Source organism: Haliotis cracherodii, unplaced genomic scaffold (assembly GCF_022045235.1).
Source record: "Haliotis cracherodii isolate W230 unplaced genomic scaffold, xgHalCrac1.p SCAF_4, whole genome shotgun sequence".
NCBI classification, from domain to species: Eukaryota; Metazoa; Mollusca; class Gastropoda; order Lepetellida; family Haliotidae; genus Haliotis; species Haliotis cracherodii.
The window spans coordinates 33,283,086-33,304,302 of NW_027266297.1; the positions used below are offsets into that span (position 1 = coordinate 33,283,086).

Genomic DNA, 21,217 nt, shown 5'->3' on the forward strand with positions numbered 1-21,217 from the left:
TTCTAACAACTCTGGTCCCAATAAAGTTTAAGTTTAAAGTTTAAATGACTTGACTTGTTTCTGTGACCACCTCAGCTTCCGAAGAGTTGACTTGATACTGTCTTTGATAGGGGATATACAATATATACGTCTTAACTGAATTAATTATTCGTATCTTGAAGAAACACATACCTACAGATTATAAAAAAGACAAAAAAGAGGTTAAAGGGCTGAAATTATGAATGTTTTGTGTTTTTCTATATTTTCGGACAAAAGGTCGTGAAAACGAGACCACCACTTCGATAAAAAATCATTATTGGAGTACCTTGAAACCAGTGATCAGTTTCACGGCACCCCTTGTCATGCGCGTTGTCGAAGCTAAGCACGTGGATACGTTTTGCTAACGACACCTTAGTTAATGATTTTCTCCTAAACAACCATTCAGTCTAACTTCTGGAAAATCTTACAAACAAAATACGTATCTCCTAAATGGAGACTTCTCCAGTCTACACCAACTACTAAATATACAGCTGCCAGGTTGCACATGGCTTGTTATTCAAAGGCTTTGGTTGCCCAATTCAGCGAATGCAAGTTGGTCATTTAACAGTGTGTTCGTGCAGATTGTCTCCATGTTGTATAATGCATTTGAATATAAAACACCTCGAACCTAGCAACTCATTTTGTTGTCCAAGATGTGTGCATATGGTATCAATATCAGATGAACATGATTAAGGAACGTCAAAAGCACTTGGTAGAAACAGGGTGTTGATTCCCAATAAGGATTTACTTAAAGATTAATGAGTGTTGAGTCACAATGTGGATGTACTGGAACATAAAAATGCGTTTATTCACTTAAAGAAAATAATTAAAAAAATAAACAAGTGTTGATTCACAATTTGGATATACTTAAAGATAAACAGGTGTTGATTCAGAATAGGACATATCTAAGGATAAAATATGTTGACTAATAATAAGGATATACTTAAGACAAAAAGGTGTTGATTCAGAATAAGGACATATCTAAGGATAAAATGTGTTGACTAATAATAAGGATATACTTAAAGATAAAAAGGTGTTGATTCAGAATAAGGACATATCTAAGGATAAAATGTGTTGACTAATAATAAGGATATACTTAAAGACAAAATGGTGTTGATTCCCAATAAGGATATACTAAAAGATAAAAGGGTGTTGAGTCACAATGAGGATCAACTTATACATAAAAATGCGTTTGTTCACTTAATAACATAATCCATAAATTACAAAAAAGTGTTGATTCACAATAACTATATATTAAAAGATCAAAAAGGTGTTGATTCAGAATAAGGATATACTTAAAGATTGAAGTTGCTGCTTCACAATTTCTTAAAGAAGGGCCGGTCGGGTAGCCTAGTGGTTAAAGCGTTCGCTCGTCACGCCGACGACCCGGATTCGATTCCCGACATGGGTACAATGTGTGAAGCCCATTTCTGGTGTCCCCCTGCCGTGATATTATTGGAATACTGCTAAAAGCGGCGTAAAACATAACTCATTCACTCACTTAAAGATGAAAGGGTGTTGAATCGTAAAGACAAGATAAAATGAAATTCAAGATAAACAAAAGCATGAAGCTCAATGTATATTACAAAATAGAACAGGGATAAAACGCATAAGAGAGGTAATCGATTTTCCGGTACTTCAATCCATGTCAGGATTCACTGATCACGGATTAAAACCCCATCATGAAAGTTTGTCTGTCAACATGACCCTCGTAATTGAAGGTTTCAACACAGTGGTTAACGTCAAGAACCTACCTTACTTGATGCAGCGTTAAGGAATTATCACTCACGTACAGGACTTTCCTCAAGCTGTCACGAGAGGAGATACCTGAACAACTGTTAAAAGCGGCGTTAAAATCCCGCTTCATATTTTTTGTGGTGTTAATGTCACAGAATGATTACATCTGCAAACTATGCAACCTTTTAACATTCCAGTGAGATGAGGAAACCTACAGTTTAAATATGCGTATTTAATATATCCAACCCTTTTTAGGTTTCAGATACATAGAAGTTATGCTTGGGGAATTGGGAAGAAGAAGAAGATCACCAATTACTATAAAACCCTTTCCATGATTATAATCATAATCTGTCCCCGGCCATGATATTGCGGGAACATTGCTAAAAGCGGCGTAAAACCATACTCACTCACTCACTATAATCATAATCTAAAATAAAAGCAACCAAAACCATTTCCATAATCCTTCTTAAAGAATTCTTCTGAAAGAGTCCATCGTACCATCCCTACTTCATCAACAGCATGATTTTAGTTGTTTGTCATGAACACAAAGATATTATACTGTTCATTATTACACAAATGTACTATGGATACTGAAAGCCTTCGACACGCTATGTGTTGATTGGATTACTTCCTTCCTTTTATCTATGCAGACCGTTTGAACAATCTGTAACCTTAAGAGAGTAACCGTAGACGTGATCTTTCGTTTACATCCATCCCCTGTGTGACATCAACCAGTGTTTTTAAGCCAACACATTGCTGAATATATTTTAATATTTGCTAGTATCGCGCACCAGTAGCTAAAGTGATGACGTAAATCCTGCTGGGGTATTATGCAGGAGGGAGAGGTACTGTAAGTCCCCATGATCCCCAGCGAGGTGGCCTAGCCTATAGCCCGTGTGGGGGCACGGGTGGCCCAGTCGTCTAAGGCGCCGCGATTCGCTGTGCAGAGTTGCGTCCCTTGGGCACGCCAGAAACTTATGATTGTGGGTTCGAATCCCGGTTCGCCCCGATTATGTTTCTAGGTTTGTCAGCATCATGACCGTGCTCGTGGGTTTCACCGAAGTGGTAAACGTCTGAAACCTGCATCACTTCGGGCTTTCCTCCCACATTAAGCTGACACGCAGCGATATAACTGTAATACTCTTAAAAGCGGCGTTAAACCCAACTCACTCACTCACTCACTCACTCACTCACTCACTCACTATAGCCCGTGTTTTATAACCGTATACATGATATTGTTATGCTCAAATATGTTTCATGAATTGTTTTTAAATATAACTTTCCATAAATAACTAAATTGTAAATATATTAACTTGGTCTCGTCGCTATATGGCTGAAATAATGCTGATGCGACGTTAAATTTTAACTCACTCACTCACTCACTGACTCACATCCAGCCAATATCACCTTGCTTGGGGTATGGCTCTCAATCAGACAAACATGTGGCATAGTCACCAACACTTGTTTGTTGAGGATATTGCTCTCCATCAGACAAACATGTGAAATAAACAACATCCACGCCCTGTTTTGGATATTGCTCTCCATCAGACACGCAGATGGCATAGTCACTTTCCGCTCTTTGTTGTTGGTAGGTCGCTTCACTTGACACACAGTCAATATAACCGTCTCCTAGAGTTTCATATGGGTCCTCTCCCTTGTCTGTCAATTCGGTGTCAGCATAGGTCTTGTCCTTAGGCCTCTTCTGTTTCCTGTAAGCGATTTAATTTTTGGGTTAGAGCTGTTATCAAATACCATTAAGTATGACCTGTTAACTGTGATACCACAATGATATTCAAATTAATAGTCTTCCAGATTGAGAATCATATCATATAAGAGTTGATATGGAGTAATTTTCTTTATCACTTGACGATAAAATCTGTAGTTCAAATAGAAACGAACCAGCATTGTGTGACATCTCCACTGCAATTTGTAATTTCGTAAGACCTGTCAACAATGGATCGGATTGTCAGAGTTGGTGACTCGACTGATTATGTGTCATCACGTTCCAATCACTGGTTTGTCTGATCGAGACATACAGGCTGCCGATACATAGCCGGACTATTGCTATCTTTGGCGTTACACAACACTCTTCGCTCGCCCGTCTGTCTTGTACATACTTGATAACAACGACAACAACCACAGCAACAATGATTGCGATGACTACAAGTCCAGCTGCAGTTATTCCGACCAGAACGCCTGAAATATGTTTTAAGTATGCAAACTTTTAAGGCATAATTACTAGATTCAGTATATTTTAAGCTATCGCTTCAAAGACACCTATTTATGAAAATAAGCTTTGAAAAGTGTCTTCATACTCAAAGATTTTATGAACACGAAGTTTACCCAAAGTTAACATGTAGAACTACAAACATGCATAAGTGTATCCGGGGTGGTTATAATGATTATTTCAGTGTAGAAAAAAACAAAATACTGTCATTAGGCAGGCTAGTTTAACAGGAAATTCAGCTTGAAATTATATATTAGGACAAAGTCAGGATGATTTTAAAACAGATACTTTATTGGCCTTACCTGGTGATGACATTACATCGTCGTTGCCTTGCGTGGATTTTTCTGTGCCAGTTGTTCCGTCAGTTATATAGAACAGTAAATCATGGCGTTAATGAAATTTGTAAAATATATGGGTGTGAGAGAGCGCAAATCAGTTGTGGCATGGAACTTTGCTGAAATTGCAAAATCCGGGCATGGGTAATTGAACAGTTTCCAGAGAAAGACATGCAATGATATGTCCATGATGATATGAAATCAATATAGAAATCCACGTATCTTTTCCGAAATCATAATGAAAAAGCTCTCGTTAATGGGGTAACAAGAGGATATGAGATGACGTTTCATCGTCTTTCCATTCATGGATTGATCTTGCTCCGACAGTTAATGAACAGAAAAATCATGAGTTTTAATGACATTTTTAAGAAAGTGCACTGTCGTTCATAAATGTTCATATTCTTAAAGACCGCCTCCCCTGTTACCCTGTCTGGCGCTCGGCAGTAAGGGACTGGTCGGCTCGGAGTCAGTATACTGTGTCTGAGTGGGATATTCATGTTAAACTGCGGCATGGTATCTCAGTGAGTTAGCACTATAAATCGGCATCAGTCCGGACTAGTAGAAGCAGCCACACAAACACACACACGTACATGCACGTCGCTATATAAGTGCAATAATCTTGGACGCGACGTTAAACCCCATTTCACCTCACCTCACATTCTTAAATATATAATTTATAGCTAATCGGTTGTTGCATGCAACGGTAAATTCATAAATATGATCATGATCATGTAAAATCGAGAACCTATCCTTTGCTGATTCTATTTGCACACTCACTAGTATTGCACGTCAATCCGGACCAGCCCTTTAGGCATCCCGATGGACAAAGTCCTGAGTTTCTGTCACAGGATGTACCTCCAGCGCAGTAGCCACAGGACACACATGATGCACCATACGTTTTGGGTGGACATGCTGGAAATACATGGTTTGAAGATGTGACCTTTCCGCTTTTGATTACGTATCGGCAATATGTACAAATCTAACAAGTTATTATGAGAAGAATAACAGCTGTCATAAGGTACCTGAGTCACATTTGTCTCCGGTCCAACCAGCCTGACATCCGATAGGGCAGACACCTGACACCTTGTCACAGGAAGCATCTCCAGCACAGTAGCCACAAGACGCACAGGACGCACCATATGTTTTGGGAGGACATGCTGGTTAAAGATTAAAATCAGATCTGAATCAAATGAGAGCATTATAAGACCGAAGTGTTTCATCAAAACCATAGAAATTCGATTCAAACTGTTCAGAAAGATTACACAGACGGATCCCACAACATATATCAGTCTTCTCGAATGTCCTTTGAAGCACTGTCCAAGTCTACCAGAGCATGTACTTTTGGCCACATAGTGCGATTCAGACGATTATTTTGCCGAGTGTTAAGAATTATTTGAAGATATTTTAAGAACATTCAGCGTTTAATCTCAGGTGTAACTCAAGGTAACAACGAAAATAATAAAGAGTATGCTGTTCTTTGAAAATAAGTCACAGTGACCTTGTACTCTTCTCTTTCATAGACAGATTGACCTAACTAGAGGATATGTTGTGAGTGTGTGTCGCGCGTGCGTGTATGTGTACTAGCCATGACTAATACATCTAGTTCTATAGCCACTGAGATACTATGTCGCCATAAGATACATATACCTACAGTAAGTGCGTGTTGAGTTTTCGTCATACGAACTTTTCTTCAGTCACCTTTGATATGACAATCCAGCGTGTCATAATATTTTCCCAGATATATTATAGAAGATATACTTATGATATATTATCCCGGTGGTGGCAGTCAGATTCTGGCAAACCTCTTAAGCATCAACATTTACATTACATTAAACGTAACAGTCATACGATATATTCATATGCCTGTGACAAAAAGAATCAATATTACAAGTATCACAGTAATCTCCCATCCAACCAGGCTGGCAACCATCCGGGCATCGTCCGGTCAGGTGGTTACAAGAACTTCCGGTCTTGCAGTTTGGACAAGCTGATCCACAGTCATCGCCATATGTTCCCGAATCACAAACTAAAGTATAAAAAAATTAAAAAAGATTTTAAACACAAATAACTTCTCGTGTTACCAAACAATGCGATTAATTTCAGGATAACAAACAAACTTGAAGTACAAACCTTGTGTACACGTGTTCTTCGTATAACCAGTCTCACATCCTTCTAGGCACACACCAGTTGTCTTCTCACATATTGTCTTGCACTTCCCACAAGGGTCACAGTTGATGCCGTATTTTCCATCAGGGCAGGGAACTGAGATAAACAAAAAGCCTTGTTGTTCATCCATATTGCGTTTTATGAATAAATCGGTCACCTCTTAGAACACTATACCCTATAGAATGTATCTCAATTGAGGCTTCAATCACGTGGATCTCAATCCTCGACTGATGCTGGAAGCTGACGTGACGTCATGCTGGACTTTCTCATTGATAATATCTATGTAAACTTTGGGGGTAAGACATTTAGGCAAGAAGTAGGCATCCCATGGCACCACAATTTCTGCTCGGAGGGCAACGTAAATTTAGCCAAGAAGGTTAACTTAAGCTTCAGGTATATATCGATGATCTGATATCGTTCAATAACCATCAAATAGCCAATTCCCTTCCATTGATTTACCCACCTGAACTAGAACAAAGGAGACCAGTGAGACCGCCTCATCTGTTTCACAGTTTGATCTATGCTCTATGCATAAGGATTCAGAGTGACAAAACACTCTCCACAAGATAGTCAACTTTCGCTTCATGTCGAGCAATATTCCAACAGCTCCGGCCTTTGGTATTTACATTCTCAACTTTTGAGATACACTCTTTCCACCACATTTCAAGGAGCGTCAAACGACTCGGGAGTGGTTTGATCAATGTTACAACATTCAAGGCCACAGTAAACCTTTCAAAATGTTTTATGGTAGACATGTTTAGGACATTTCCAAAAATGACGTCCGATGCATTTCCCTATTTTGACTACAATATGTTCCCGTGTTTTTTTCAGGTGAACAATTGACTTGCCTTTGCATGTGTTTGTGACAGATGCCACCGTTGGTGAAGGATACGCTAACCTGTTGGCCAACAACTGGTATCATCACTATTTGATAGTGATTCATAGACACATGCTCATGATATAGTCGAAATCGTACAATCGACTCTGCTTTTTGCAGAGATTTCTTATGAATATGGAAAGGGCTTTGTCACTTTTCTTCAATTGTGTGAATATACTCATTACAATTACACTATGCGATTCCTTGTGTCTAATATCTTCGTATATTTTGTGGAACTGTGTATATATTGAAAAACTATATATTACCTGAGGCATTGAAGTTTGGCGAGAAAACGTGGATGCCAGTTGACGCCTGTAAATTGGGTACATTTAAGGTCCAAGAATAGGAGCCAGTATCCGTTGAGACATAAAAAGAATTTCTGAAGAAAAGAAAACGAAAAAACTAAAATATTCGAATAATACATGCAAAACAGTTAACTATTGGTAATATTAATGTGAATGCATTGATATAAACTGCAGGGTGGTTTTCTTTGAACTTGACAGTAGGGCATTTCACTGTCCGGTACAGTCCAGTATGTGATTGCCAGCTGATTGAAGCTTACTGATAAGCCTAGAGACTGTTATTCTATTATCGCTTTATCAAGTCTCTGCAACCAGAAATACTCTCCATGAACGTCCTATGTTTAAAATGAAATAATTATCAAACGATTATTTGTAATAAACCTTCATGATGTATAAGAATGACAGTAATATCATGATTAAAATAATATTACTTAAGTAGTACTCTACACTATACATCCAATGAAGAAACATATGAGCATATCAAGTATTTAACAGACTAACATATCATTATCAATATTGTACAACAATTCAGGTAACAGTGGTTGGTTGGTTGGTTTGTTGTTTAATGCCGCACAACAGTGGAGTGCATCAAGAACATGACAATAATATCTTCTTGGGACACTCTACACAAGCCCAAACAGAGCACTTGTCACTACTTCCAAATTCACTAAAATGACAAGAAAAAATTGTCACACAGGCAAGCACATTTCCATCGAATGCATATACATGTTGCTCTTGCATGTTTTATTTCCTGAAAGATAAAGATAATCTATCCTGCTTTTGATTTCCCCCCCCCCCCCCAAACAGCACAGTTCGGTATATGTCAGTTCGTTTTAAGCGTGTTCGTAATAAACGTAGTTTACTGTACAAAGTTTATTTAATCAGGAACACAAAATTCTTGGAGACAACGATACAAAATAAGTGACATCGTTCAGTGATAAAATCGAGCCCCGCCCACTACATTACCAGTCAATCAGAAAACAATGGTCAGATATGGGGGTTTAAACGCAAAAATAATTGCTTGGATAGCCAATCAATTGACATGAAATCACTTTCAATTAATTTATTTTATAGTATTGAAAATGATTGTGCATTTTGGTGCAACAAAGCGCATACGCAACATGCTGCTCATTGGAAGCAGTTCACAATGACTATTGTAACGAGCTAGAAACAGTGATAAAGTGAATTTTAAGTAAACGCTGCAGACGGCAATATTACAGCTATATCACGACGGCCTGTACGTCATTGAGTCTTCACCACACAAACCTGTGACTTAAAAAAAACATCTATGCTATACACCATCGTATTACGATGTATCATCCCAGACAGCATTACAAGGAATGTATTTGAGACAGGTAAATGTTCAAGGAACACCGTAAGCGATATTGATAATTATATACCGAACATAGCTAATTTAACTAAGCAATTCTTAAACTCAAATTGAATATTAACAACGCTCAACAACGTGCTTCAAATCGAAATGTCTACTCATATTTCAGACTGTTAAGTAAAATATGAAAAAGACGTGTACTTACGGTGCTTGCAATGCCGTGAAGAAGATAATGCCATTGAAGTGGGATATAGAGAAGAATCGTTGTCCAGGTTGGATGTATATTGTTTTTCTGTCAGAACCGTCCACTCGAACAGATTCAATAGATCCTGTTCCCTCAGTCCAGAACAAGCGACCATCTAGGTGGACAACACATGTATATCATCACACAGGCAGTGATAAGAAAAAGAATTGACATACCATTCTAACAACGTCCCTCCTTGTGATAATAATAATTTTAAATATTGCACATTAGCACTCGCCATGAGTTCAACCATATCACAATGAATGGCAAAAACAAGTGTATGCCGTAAGGCTGATATGAACGAGACATATGCATTCCCTACCAATTCATCCCAGAGGACATCGCCATTTCATATATTAATTTAAAACATATAAGGTGTCACAAATCAAGAAATTGTGGTCAAGTATGGGTTTCCAATATCATGAGTACTCAGACAGTTGTTTTGACTAAGTGTATGTTGTATAGGGTACTTTTACTCTATTGGGAGTGCATTAATTTTGTTTAAAGCTTCAATCCAACATTCAAAATACTACTGTTCCATGAGTATTCAGCATGTTGTTTTAACTAAGTGAATGTTGTTAACGTTAAACTCAGTGTGTAAAAGCAGTCCATGTGTAAAACGTGATCCATTTAGGCAATTTACAAAATGCCTAAAACTTCAGTTTTTTTACAAATTCACGGAAGGCATCTGATAAACAACCCTACATTGTAAGTTTCATCATTCAGAATTTAGGTTACTTCAATATTCAAAGCATGTATGTGTCAATACATTTTTAACAGACAACGTTAATGAAACAGACCAAAACAGTATTTCAAGTTTTAGAAACAACCGAAATTTGACACGCTTTCAAATCCGATTGTGACGTCATGACGTGCAAAACAAAGCTAAACATTGCAAGGCTTGTAAATGTTTTTGGTGAAAATGAGCATATACAGCGCCCTACCATGTTTAAGATTATTATCGGTGTTCCCATAATTCAGATCGGCAGCCCATTCAAAACATTTAATTGAATCCATTCACCTTTAATCAATATCTCAGTCAACAGAAAAGAGTTAGCGTTCAATTTAGAATGTCAAGGTAGAATGGAGACAACCATACACAATTTCAATGTGGAGCTGCGCGTTTGATTCTAACTCAGTTAAATCTACAGATAATCTGCATTGGAATGACAGTATGTTTATTTCCTAAGTAAACCCACCATGTTCATCGATAGTGATGTCGTTAGGAGCCTGAAGTCCCGAAATTAGGGTTTTCCTCTGCGCTCCAGTGTAGTCGCACGTCTCTATCTTCGGCGTGCTTCCCCAGTCTACCCAGTATAGTTTTCTGATACAAAAAAAGATGCATTTCGTTTAGGTAATTGTAAAAGCTTTTCCTACATACACTTTAATAGTTATGTATATTGCATTCAGGAAGTCGAAGAGATTGATCAATGCACACCTTGGTATAACTGAATCAAATCAACCTAAACGAAACATTATATAAACAAAACAGACACCCACACCCAAACTTCTCCCATTGTAACATACCAGAAAACCTAGAACACATATTTAACCACTGCACACAATACAAACAACAACAAAAACAGCTATACAACTCCCTCCCCCCTCCCCCCTCCCCCAGTACAAAAACAACTTAAGCTTACTACTAAACCCGTCTAATCACCCCTCTAAATACACCCATATAGCTAAATTCCTTAAATCAACAAACCTCATAAACAAACTTTAGAACAATCCCAACAAAACACAGCTTAACTACAATATACAAAATCTCCACCTTTTCAATTTAGGATCGGGATCCAAATTCTTAGCGCGGATTGCCTTCCCCGACGTCCGCGAGAAAAATTCGCCCATATCCAGCCGCCTATAACCATGCCCGTTTATCCAGCCGCTCACCCAAGCCCAGCTCACACGCACATTGTCGCCACTTACCCCTGACACCCGCCTCCCTCACCCCAGCCAAATAAGCCCAACGTTTATTAGAGTAGGTTTCTCACCCACACCACTGTTGTTTTTTTCTTTTATTAGATATATTATTACATTAGCATATCAGCCTAACTGATTACATACTAGTTATAATTCTGTTCTATTATTTGTTCCCATCAGATTACGTTTCTTACAGCTCTATGACACTCTCACTTAGTTCTCTTCTCCCATTCTACCCCCTTCACTGTATTTCTTTCTTCTTTATCTCCCCTAATTTACAGTTTTTTGGGCCAGCCGATTACTTTCGTATTCCCCATTATTATATTATTATCTTAAACCCGTCTGGCCCCGATTGCGAAATAGCAGACGGCTGAAGCGATCGTAAAATCTCCAAATCTCTCTCTCTTCGTTGACCTACAGTAAATCTTTCTCGAGGTTTTTTTTTGGCTTTAGGGTGGCATTGAACCTTGACTTGTTTGATCAAGGTGTCAAAAATAGGTCCCAAGGTTAAAACGGAGAAATCTCTGAGGTGCCCAAGCTCTGCATTGTTCAAAAAAAGATACAGCATCTGCTACTAATTGAAAGTTACCTATTACTACTATATACGATTGGCACCATTTGCCACCCATAAGTATTCAAAAATGTACAAACACAAGACTTGCAAAATATCTTCAGAACAAAAGATATTAAAATGAAATGGCAAGAATGCTTTAAGAATGACCTTCACGGTGACATTGACCTTATGCATAAATCATTCAGGAACGTATTGGATATACGGCCCGCCACTAGGATATCATGTATCAAGATTCATTGACCAGTAAATCCAGTTCAAGTGAGGGGGGGAACAAATGCCTTTTTATTTCGTATGACCTTGAGGGTGACCTTGACTCTTGACTGATCAAAGAATTTCCCAGAGCTATAAAGAAGATATCCCTGAGATGCCCAAGCACCTCATGGTTTCACAATGGCGGTCCAATCCAGTTGAAACCTTACAACATATAAAAATAATTACACATTTACACTGGGCTGCTTTAATCATTCAATCGTACTGACCTATTTTTAGTATCGACAACAATCCCTCTGGGTTTGTCGAGATCAGTGTTAACAATCACTGTAGGCTGTAAACTGTCCATCTCGATCCTCACAATACGATTGTCACCATCATCTGTGATGAAGACTTGCCGGGTGGTGCTGTCCAGTGTTAATCCTTCGTGTCGTGATGCTACCAAGTACAGGACATAAGGTACATGCCACATGTAGTATGCCTACTGCTTTGTCCAAGAGATAAATTCAATTGCGTCAGATGTGAGCGCATTTTTCATAGCTACCTATTCACGATGACCATCGCCTGAAATACCCGTACCATGTAGTCATACCTCAATTGTGACAGTCATCAATTACACACAAAAAATGCTAATCCCTAAATGAGTGTGCTAGTTGTTAATCCTTTTCCCCAACTGCATTCAGACACCCCACACTTTCCAGTGTAACTGTGTCATCCTACAACTGTTGAGTATAATAATATGTTGTCCCAGGGCAATCGCATAATATGAATTCAAAGCCTTCAAGAGGGTATGTTTGTACAAACTAATTTATTTTGTACTCACTCAGCGCTGCAACAACTTTTGATTCTGTTCCATCGATTTTCACCTTCCTCAAAGTTTGTGTGCCAATGTCCGTCCAGTATATGTCCCGTGTCTCCATGTCAAAATCTATGGCCACCGGTGAAGATATAGGTTTACCGGTCCTCTGTGTTGAGTTCATGTGATGAATATCTAATTCAAACAATGTCCCTTGTTGACCAGGCAGGCCTGAATCAGCCAAAAGCACCACAAGTTCTGGAGTCCCTGAAATAGTTTGCAAAAGAAATTGTCAGCAAATATGTGAGACAAATAATCATATTTGAAATAGAGGTTGTGTATTCTGTAGCCACCCTGTTATGTTGCTTGGGGCATGGGTGGCCTTCTCGTCTCAGAATCCAACGATTGTGGGCTCGAATCCCAGATAAAACAGATTATCATCCCATGCTTGTCAGCATCATTCCCGTACACGTGGGGTTCATCAGAGAAAACATCAATGACCATTGGGTTTTTTTCCGCTGATTGGTTCAAAATCGTGTTAAATGGTATTCAAATCTCGGATATCTTCTCTGCGATTCCAGGCCAAGGAACTGTTCTTGGTAGATACAAGTATTAAGTGCTATCTGTTTGAAAGGACAGGGTAGCATAAGTGTCATTTTTGTCACATTGAATATTTTTAAGTTTTGAAATATTGATATGTTAATAATCAGATATCTTGAAACTATCTAATAATAATATAACAACTATCTTGGTTTTTTCTTGCACTTGCAAGTTTTGGACAGGATCAGAAGTTAACAAGGTCGATTGTGGAAATTCAACAGAAAAAATGTAGCCAAGTCTGTAACTGTAAGATGAAGTATTCAGCTTATGTTTGTACTGGTTTGTTTTTGCCAAGACTTGCTTGTACTATACAAAAATGTATGCGATATTATGTTTGAGGTGTAACTACAGATAAATACAACAATGTATCGCAGTGAAGTAAGTGATTTATGTGGCAGAAGAAATCAAGTTCCCAAACAAAACATTGTGACAGTCATGTGCACGTGACCTTGGAAAGCACGTGCAAGGGGTGGTATGCCAGATTTACCATTGTCATTCAGACTCGGTTGTGAGCAGACAAATATTGTTTCCTTGGAACCAAACTCTCAAATACACTTTATCAAACACATTTAATCATTAAGGAACAGCATTGACCAAGCAACGTTTGCAACGTGCTGCACGTTTATTTGCATGTTACAGGTGGACACACGTCAGAAGATTATGGGCCCTATACCAACAAACACATAACGTCGATGATGATGACGTCCACGTGTCATCCCACAACTTACTGCACTTGATTTGAATCAGTCAGTGGTGTAAGGAAAGTCAGCACTGGGATTATCGACGTTGGACTGAATGGAGGTTCACTCTCGACTGCCATAGCCGAATGAATCGAGTTTGGAGACGTCCTAATGAGCGTTTTATGGGCGTTAACGTCGGACAGCATGATCGTTTTGGGCTTGGGTTCATAATCGTATGGCGTAAGTCAGTGAGTATGGTTTTACGCCGCTTTTAGCAATATCCCAGCAATATCACTGCGGGGGACGCTAGAAATGGGCTTCACACACTGTGCCCATGTCGGGAATCGAACCCGGGTCTTCGGCGAGACGAGCGGACGCTTTAACCAGTAGTGTACCCGACAGCCCCCATAACCGTATGGGGTGGTATAACAATGACTGACCGAAATGCGCGGTCAATATTGTCCATGGCAGAGTCATAGGTCCATACCATCAGGACAACATCATTGTGTCATTTACATAACATGTTGGGCAAAGTTTCATCTTTCACGTGCTGATCGTACCAGGATTGTGATCCAATTCCTCCAACAGCAAAACATCCATGTCATGCCATGGCCTGCACTTCAGCCCGGACCTTTCCCCATGAAACACGTATTGAACGTGATTGGCAGACGTGTACGTGAAACGTCAAAATCCACCCACCACTCTCAATGAATTCGGTGTTGCTCTCACTGATGAGTCAAGCTGACATTGGCCTACTCAACAGAAGCATGCCTCGAAAAATTCGTGCATGTCTGGCTAACAGAGGTGGATTTCCCGATATCTTTTCGCGAATCTGATTCGGAATTTCTGCTCGAAATGGCAAAGTCAAAAGTAGGTCTTTTGGCCAAGAAATAAAGCTTGAGGTACATGTGTATATCGATCTGATACCGTTCAATAACAATCAAACAGTCAATTCCCTTCCACTGATTTAGCCAGCTGAACTAGAAATTAAAGCGACCAGTCAGACGGCCTCATCTGTTTCATATTTAGTTCTATGCATAAAGTTTCAGAGTGACAAAACACTCTCGACAATACTGTATGGCAAGAGGGATTACTTCAAATTTCCAACAGTCAATTTTCCCTTCATGTGATTCGGGCTGGTCAAAAAGTTCTGAGTCTAACAAACAAAACCAACAATTGTGAAAGTGTTATTAATCTTATTTTTCAACATAATCTCCCAGCTTTTCAATACACTTCTCATGTCGATAGTGAAGCGTTTCAATTCCCGTCAGGAAGAAGTTTTCTGAAGCCACCCTGAAAAACCCATTCACGACAGCTTTGAGCTCATCGTTGTCGTCATGGCGCTTTCCACGAATTTGTTCTTTCAGTTTAGGAAACAGGTGGAAATCACTTGGTGCCAGGTCTGGTGAGTATGGAGTGAGAAAGCTCATCACCTTGTCGCACAGCAGCCTTTGCAAGTCGAGAGGTATGAGAGTGAGTGAGTGAGTTGGGTTTACGCCGCTTTTAACGGTATTTCAGTTATATCACGGTGTGTCAGTTTAATGTGGGAGGAAAACCAGAAGTGATGCAGGTCTTACACATTTACCACTTCAGTGAAAGCCACGAGCATGGGTATGGTGCTGACAAACCTAGAAACATAATCGGGGCGAACCGGGATTCGAACCCACAATCATAGGTTTCTGGTGTGTCCAAGGGACGCAACTCTTCACAGCGTATTGCGGCGCCTTAGACGACTGGACCATGCCCCCGAGAGTTATGAGCAGGGGTATTGTCATGAAGTAGTAGAACTCCAGCAGTCAGCATACCTCGCCGCTTATCTTTGATGGAATTTCTCAAGCGAAAGAAAATCAGCAGCTTAGACACCGGTTATCGTCTTTTGACTGAGTAATCAACAAGGATCATGCCCTTTGCATTACAGAATACAGTGGCCGTAACTTTCTTCACTGATCTTGAAGACTTGAATGTCTTTGGTGCCATTCGATGGATTGACGTTTTGACTAGGGATCATAGTGTTAGACCCTTGTTTCATCACCTGTTACTGATCTCTTTTTTAATTTGACGAAATCCTCCTCAATTAGCTCTAAATTTTCTCTTGCAATGTCAGTTCAGAATTTAGAAACTTTAGCACCCTACGAGCAGACATTTTATTCAACTGTAAATTTTCATAAATAATAGTTTCAATGGTTCTATGGCTTAGACCTGTGTCTTTCTCAAGTTCAGCAATTGTAATACGTCTATCTCACAGTAAAACTTTTTCTCTCTCCTTGATTGAATCTTCATTGATGGAAGTTAAGAGACGTCCAGACCTAGAGTCATCATCAAGACTTGTTCTCCCAGCCTTAAACACAGCTGCCCAGCGTTTAACAGTGGAAAAGCTAGGGCACGTATCCCCATACACTTATGACAAACGGTCATGAGTTTCTTGTGGAGTACTTTTCTCTAAAGTAAAAAACTTGATGACTGCTCGGTACTTTTCCATTTCTGTGTCCATTTGGACGCCTATCACGTTCAACTGGCTGTCACTAGTACACAAACAGCCTCAACAGACCAATTACACTTGCAATGAACCATTGTGAAAGTTAATCAGGCTTAGAACTTTTGAACCTGCCTATATAGTCGGAATCGTACTTTCGACTCTGCTTTATGTAGAGATTTCTATTGGACATGGGAAGGTTTCGTCGCTTTATATAGATGAACAAAAGCCTTACACTCATTCACATGAACACATCTGATAACTTTGATGCCGATTTCAAACAGCTTCCTCATATATTAAATTATACAGATCCAGGGCCCTTGTCACACTTTGTCCTTTAAACATGTCGTTCGAAATGGGGGACATGGATAGCGTATATATAATAATGTATTCTATTAATTAATATATTGTCATTGACTATATGAATTTCATTTTGGTGTTGGGGCGGTCGGGTAGCCTAGTGGTTAAAGCGTTCGTTCGTCACGCCGAAGACCCGGGTTCGATGCCCGACATGGGTACAATTTGTGAAGCCCATTTCTGGTGTCCCCCACCGTGATATTGCTGGAATATTGCTAAAAGCGGCGTAAAACCATATTGACTCACTCACTCATTTTGGTGTTTGACATTGCATTCCAGATTGACGTCATATTAAAAGTGGCGTTCAACCCACCTCACTCAGAGTCAAAGCTGTTTTAGTAGACGTTGAAAACAGAGTGGATATTTAAAAAATACTGATACCTATTACATACCTGTAGACATTGATGTATTTTAAGGTATGCAGCTTATTGAGTACAAGTACGTCGCTATATAGATGCAATAATCTTGGACGCGACGTTAAACCCAATTTCACCTCACCACCTACTGAGTACAAGTAAATCGATGCCCGGTAATATCAGTTTGAATGGACGTCATTTTGAAGGTTTAATTCCAAGGCACGTCATTTATGCCTCATAACAGCTGATGATATACATATTGCAATGATCAGAGTGAATGGACAAATGAGTGATATTTGAACAGTGTTCCAGTTACATCACACCTTGTCAGCTTAATGTGGGCCTCAGACGTTTACCACTTTCGTGAAACACATGAGCACAGGTATGGTGCTGACAGACCTAGAAACATAATCGGGGCGAACCGGGATTCGAACACAATCATAGCTATCTGGTGTGTCCAAGGGACGTAATTCTGCGCTTTAGGAGACTGGGCCACCCGTGCCCCCCTGAATGGACATATTAGTTGTTGATACAGCTCACTAATTATTTCTCCGAGTTATTCAATCATTCTGGCAAAGCCAACTTAACTATATTTCGGGAGCGTTATGGTATATGTTACGTGTTACGTATAAGTGTGCCCTACTAAAGCAATTTATACAGATTCATAATTATAACACGGAGATGGGAAAAATGTACAAGTAACGTTTTTTAAATAATCATTTAACTGACAGCATTCCGATTGTCGAGAGAGAATCCTTTTAACACAACATTTACTCTTACATGACAGTACAAATCAAGTTACTTCTAATTCAACAAGCATCGGGATTGTATATTATACCAACTGTTTGCATAGTCACTTCTCAAAAGAAACTTGAATAAATATATGTTGCATTAATTAAGTAAACATGGGTATAATTGTATTTATGTTTATCAATATTGGCAATTAAAGAAAATTCATTTCGTTGTACAAGCAACATTTTTTTTATAAGCCATTAATCGCTTTAACTGGCATTTGTATGTGGCTACTTCAGTGGAACAATAAACGCTGGGGGTTCAGGTATAGAAAAGGTTCTCACCAACCTATGCTGGTCGTAGGGGGCGATGGGTCGGGTTCTCAGGCTTGGTAACTTGGTCGTCGTATCCCGACGGTGTGGATGTTTGTTCAAAATATGAATCACTTGATTATCAGGCCCTGACTCGAATATTTATAGACTGCTGTCATTCAGACATTCATTTGAGTATTGTTGAGTGCGGTTAAACAGCAAACGCCAAACCAGACTTGAAATGGAATGTTTGACGCAAAAATATTCACATGTTCAACTCCACAGAAAGCGAGTTAATGTAAAACGTCAAAGCAAAAAGAATTCCACAAAAATAGCGGAGACATTTTTTTTTTTTGGGGGGGGGGGATCACTGAAAACCAGTGATGACACACCAGGTGTTCGCGAAAAGGGTAGTCATGTCCAGACTCGAGAGCGGATTTACTGATTTTGTTAATTTTGAGTTGTGACTGCTGTGGATATGCGCAGATATTCCGTTGGTATATACAGGTATTGCTTATTGTTACCCGTCAAGCACATTACTAGTTGTATGCAGTGCAAGTAAACAACACCACCCCACCCACTGGCTTCCTGTGTTTAACATAGACTGTGTCCCTGTGAGCATGACATGAATAAATCTGTCAGTATTCATTCTTAGTCGGTAAGCGGTGACGCTTTTGTACCTGTATTCGGGGTGGAGGCATTGCTTGAGAATGTTTTGTTTAGTATGTAAGTGGTTGGTTGGTTTGTTGTTTAACGCCGCCCTCAGAAATATTCCAGCTATATGACGGCGGTCATATATATAATATATAATCGAGTCTGGACCAGACAATCCAGTGATTAAAATCAAGAGCATCGATCCAAGCAATTGGGATCGATGACATGCATCAACCAAGTCAGCGAGCCTGACCACCCGATCCCGTTAGTCGCCTCTTACAACAAGCATAGTCGCCTTCTACGGCAAGCATGGGTTGCTGAAGACCTATTCTATCCCGGATCTTCAAGGGTGAGTATTTCAGTGGAAGTGTCGCGTTAAGAAACAAAGACACGCACGTACAAATGTACGTACGAACGCACCCACTTCTACAATATACATATTAATAGAGTGTTCAAAGCAAAGAGCTTTCAAAGTCAGCACTTCGGTATATTTGCATCGTCGCCCTTGATTGTTAATCATATCATTCACAGTTACAGCTACGTTTTCGTCAATTTATTTCCTGATTGAAACAAAATTAATGAAAATAATATTTAACTGATACTTGATACATGACCTTTGTTATATGTTTTAAAGTTTAGTATTTACCTCAATGGCTCGACATACCGATTACTTGATAATCAGCCTCCCCATAGCATCTTTACAGTTGTTTCCTAAACATAAGCAAAAGTTAAACACCTCACCCTGACCAGAAGTTGTGTAGATTAATCCTCCAAAGTATATGGCGCTCACTGCGAAGAACGACGCCATTTCGCATTGAATCGCGGCGCTAATATCAGCGCACACTAGCTACTCCCTTGCGTATGTAGTCCAACTACTTCCTACTAATCCTATTAGGATTGGTTAGATAGCATACGAGCCTGCCATATATGTTCTTGGTGTCTGTTCTTTGTTTAAACGGGGATTTAAAAAAAAGCAGGAACATAATTTAAAAACATATTTTCCGTCATTTCAGTTGATAAGCTAGAGGAAAGTAAAAAGTAACAATGACTGTAATTCTCATTTCGTTTTGAATATCATTTGAAAAGCTTGAATTTAGTAAATGAATTGGATTCTCATACTATCTTATCTGTTTTTCTATCAGCATATCCTCTATGCTACGGAAGAATAGTTCTGTATCCTTATTTTATCCTGCATAGCGCATTGTATGTGAGTGAGTTGTGTTTTATACCTCTTCAGTCATATCACCGCGAGATGACATCAGAAATGTCCTGAACTCATATTGTACCCTTGTGTGGAATCGAAATCGGGTCCTATACGTGACGAGCCAGAGCTTTGATCACACGCCTAACCATCGCACTTCATTTATCTACACATTTGTAATCAGACGTTATTGTACCGAAGTATCCTGGCTCAAGTTAATATATGGAGTGCATATACATAAACAAGAAAGAAGTGAACAAATCTCACATACCCCCGTTATCCTCGCTGGTCAACAACAAATAGTAAATAGTTTGTTAATTAATGAAATATACCTGTTGCTTTAAGTCAGAGGAACTGCCCTTTCCTTTGTAACCCTAAATAATGAGGATGCATTATGTTTGAAATGAACACATGTTTTTGCAATTATATTTCAATCTAGTGTGGGATAATCAGTGCTTAGCACATCATACATTCTTGATGTTTCTTAATGTGTCCATGGAAACGTCAAAAATAAAAAAATTCAGAATCTTCAAACTAGCAAAAGGCACACGTACTCATTGTGGTAAACGGGTGTAGCACGTTTGGTGAAGCTAGGGTGCATGGTTAAAAGGATATGGGCCTTACAAAACACCCACCCTAAAAGTTTAAGTTTCTAATGTTTCCATGTGAACGGCAAAAATTAAAAAGTTCAGAATCTTCAAACTAGCAAAAGGCACAAGTACTCATTGTGGTCAATGTGTGTAGCATGTTTGGTGAAGCTAGGGTGCATGGTTAAACAGTTATTGGTCGTACAAAAACTTGGACGGAAGGACGGACGGAGGGAAGGACGGACAGACGGAACGCTACTAGTATATACCCCCGATTTACTTCGTAAACGGGGGTATAAAAATAGCCGTACTATATTACATGTTGATGAGACGTTTAACGCGAAAGTGAAAACGTCGACATTGTTTTCATTTTCGGTTGGGCGGATTAATTGAGCACAGCGCCAAATTGACACCTATATTTGGAAAATATAGTCGCGAGAAGGTTATTCTAGATATAAACCATAGTCTATATTGTCAGAAAAATGGAGAAAATTGTGTGTTTCCCGATCACAGGTGGTGACAGCAGC

General features: G+C 39.3%; 1 protein-coding gene across 1 annotated transcript; it reads right to left on the reverse strand.

Annotated features, from left to right (window-relative positions):
- Positions 1 to 903: 903 nt before the first annotated feature.
- On the reverse strand, positions 904 to 19,717 carry LOC139478976 (low-density lipoprotein receptor-related protein 1-like). Its single transcript, XM_071261697.1, has 13 exons — positions 19,644 to 19,717; positions 12,767 to 13,006; positions 12,213 to 12,381; positions 10,436 to 10,560; positions 9,198 to 9,351; positions 7,627 to 7,739; positions 6,448 to 6,579; positions 6,206 to 6,343; positions 5,340 to 5,474; positions 5,095 to 5,229; positions 4,285 to 4,344; positions 3,873 to 3,951; positions 904 to 3,464 (listed from the first exon to the last, which is right to left on the reverse strand). The coding sequence occupies exons 1-13, from the start codon at positions 19,708 to 19,710 to the stop codon at positions 3,182 to 3,184; spliced, it is 1,830 nt and encodes a 609-aa protein (XP_071117798.1). The 5' UTR covers positions 19,711 to 19,717; the 3' UTR covers positions 904 to 3,181.
- Between the last annotated feature and the right edge of the window lie 1,500 nt (positions 19,718 to 21,217).

Coding starts and splice junctions, on each gene's coding strand:
- LOC139478976 (XM_071261697.1), bottom strand. CDS start 19,710: ATGGCGTCGTTCTTCGCAGTGAGCGCCATATACTTTGGAGGATTAATC. Junction 13,007..19,643: donor CTACACAACTTCTGGTCAGG/GTGAGGTGTTTA, acceptor AAACTATTTCAG/GGACTCCAGAACTTGTGGTG. Junction 12,382..12,766: donor AAAAGTTGTTGCAGCGCTGA/GTGAGTACAAAA, acceptor TGTACTTGGTAG/CATCACGACACGAAGGATTA.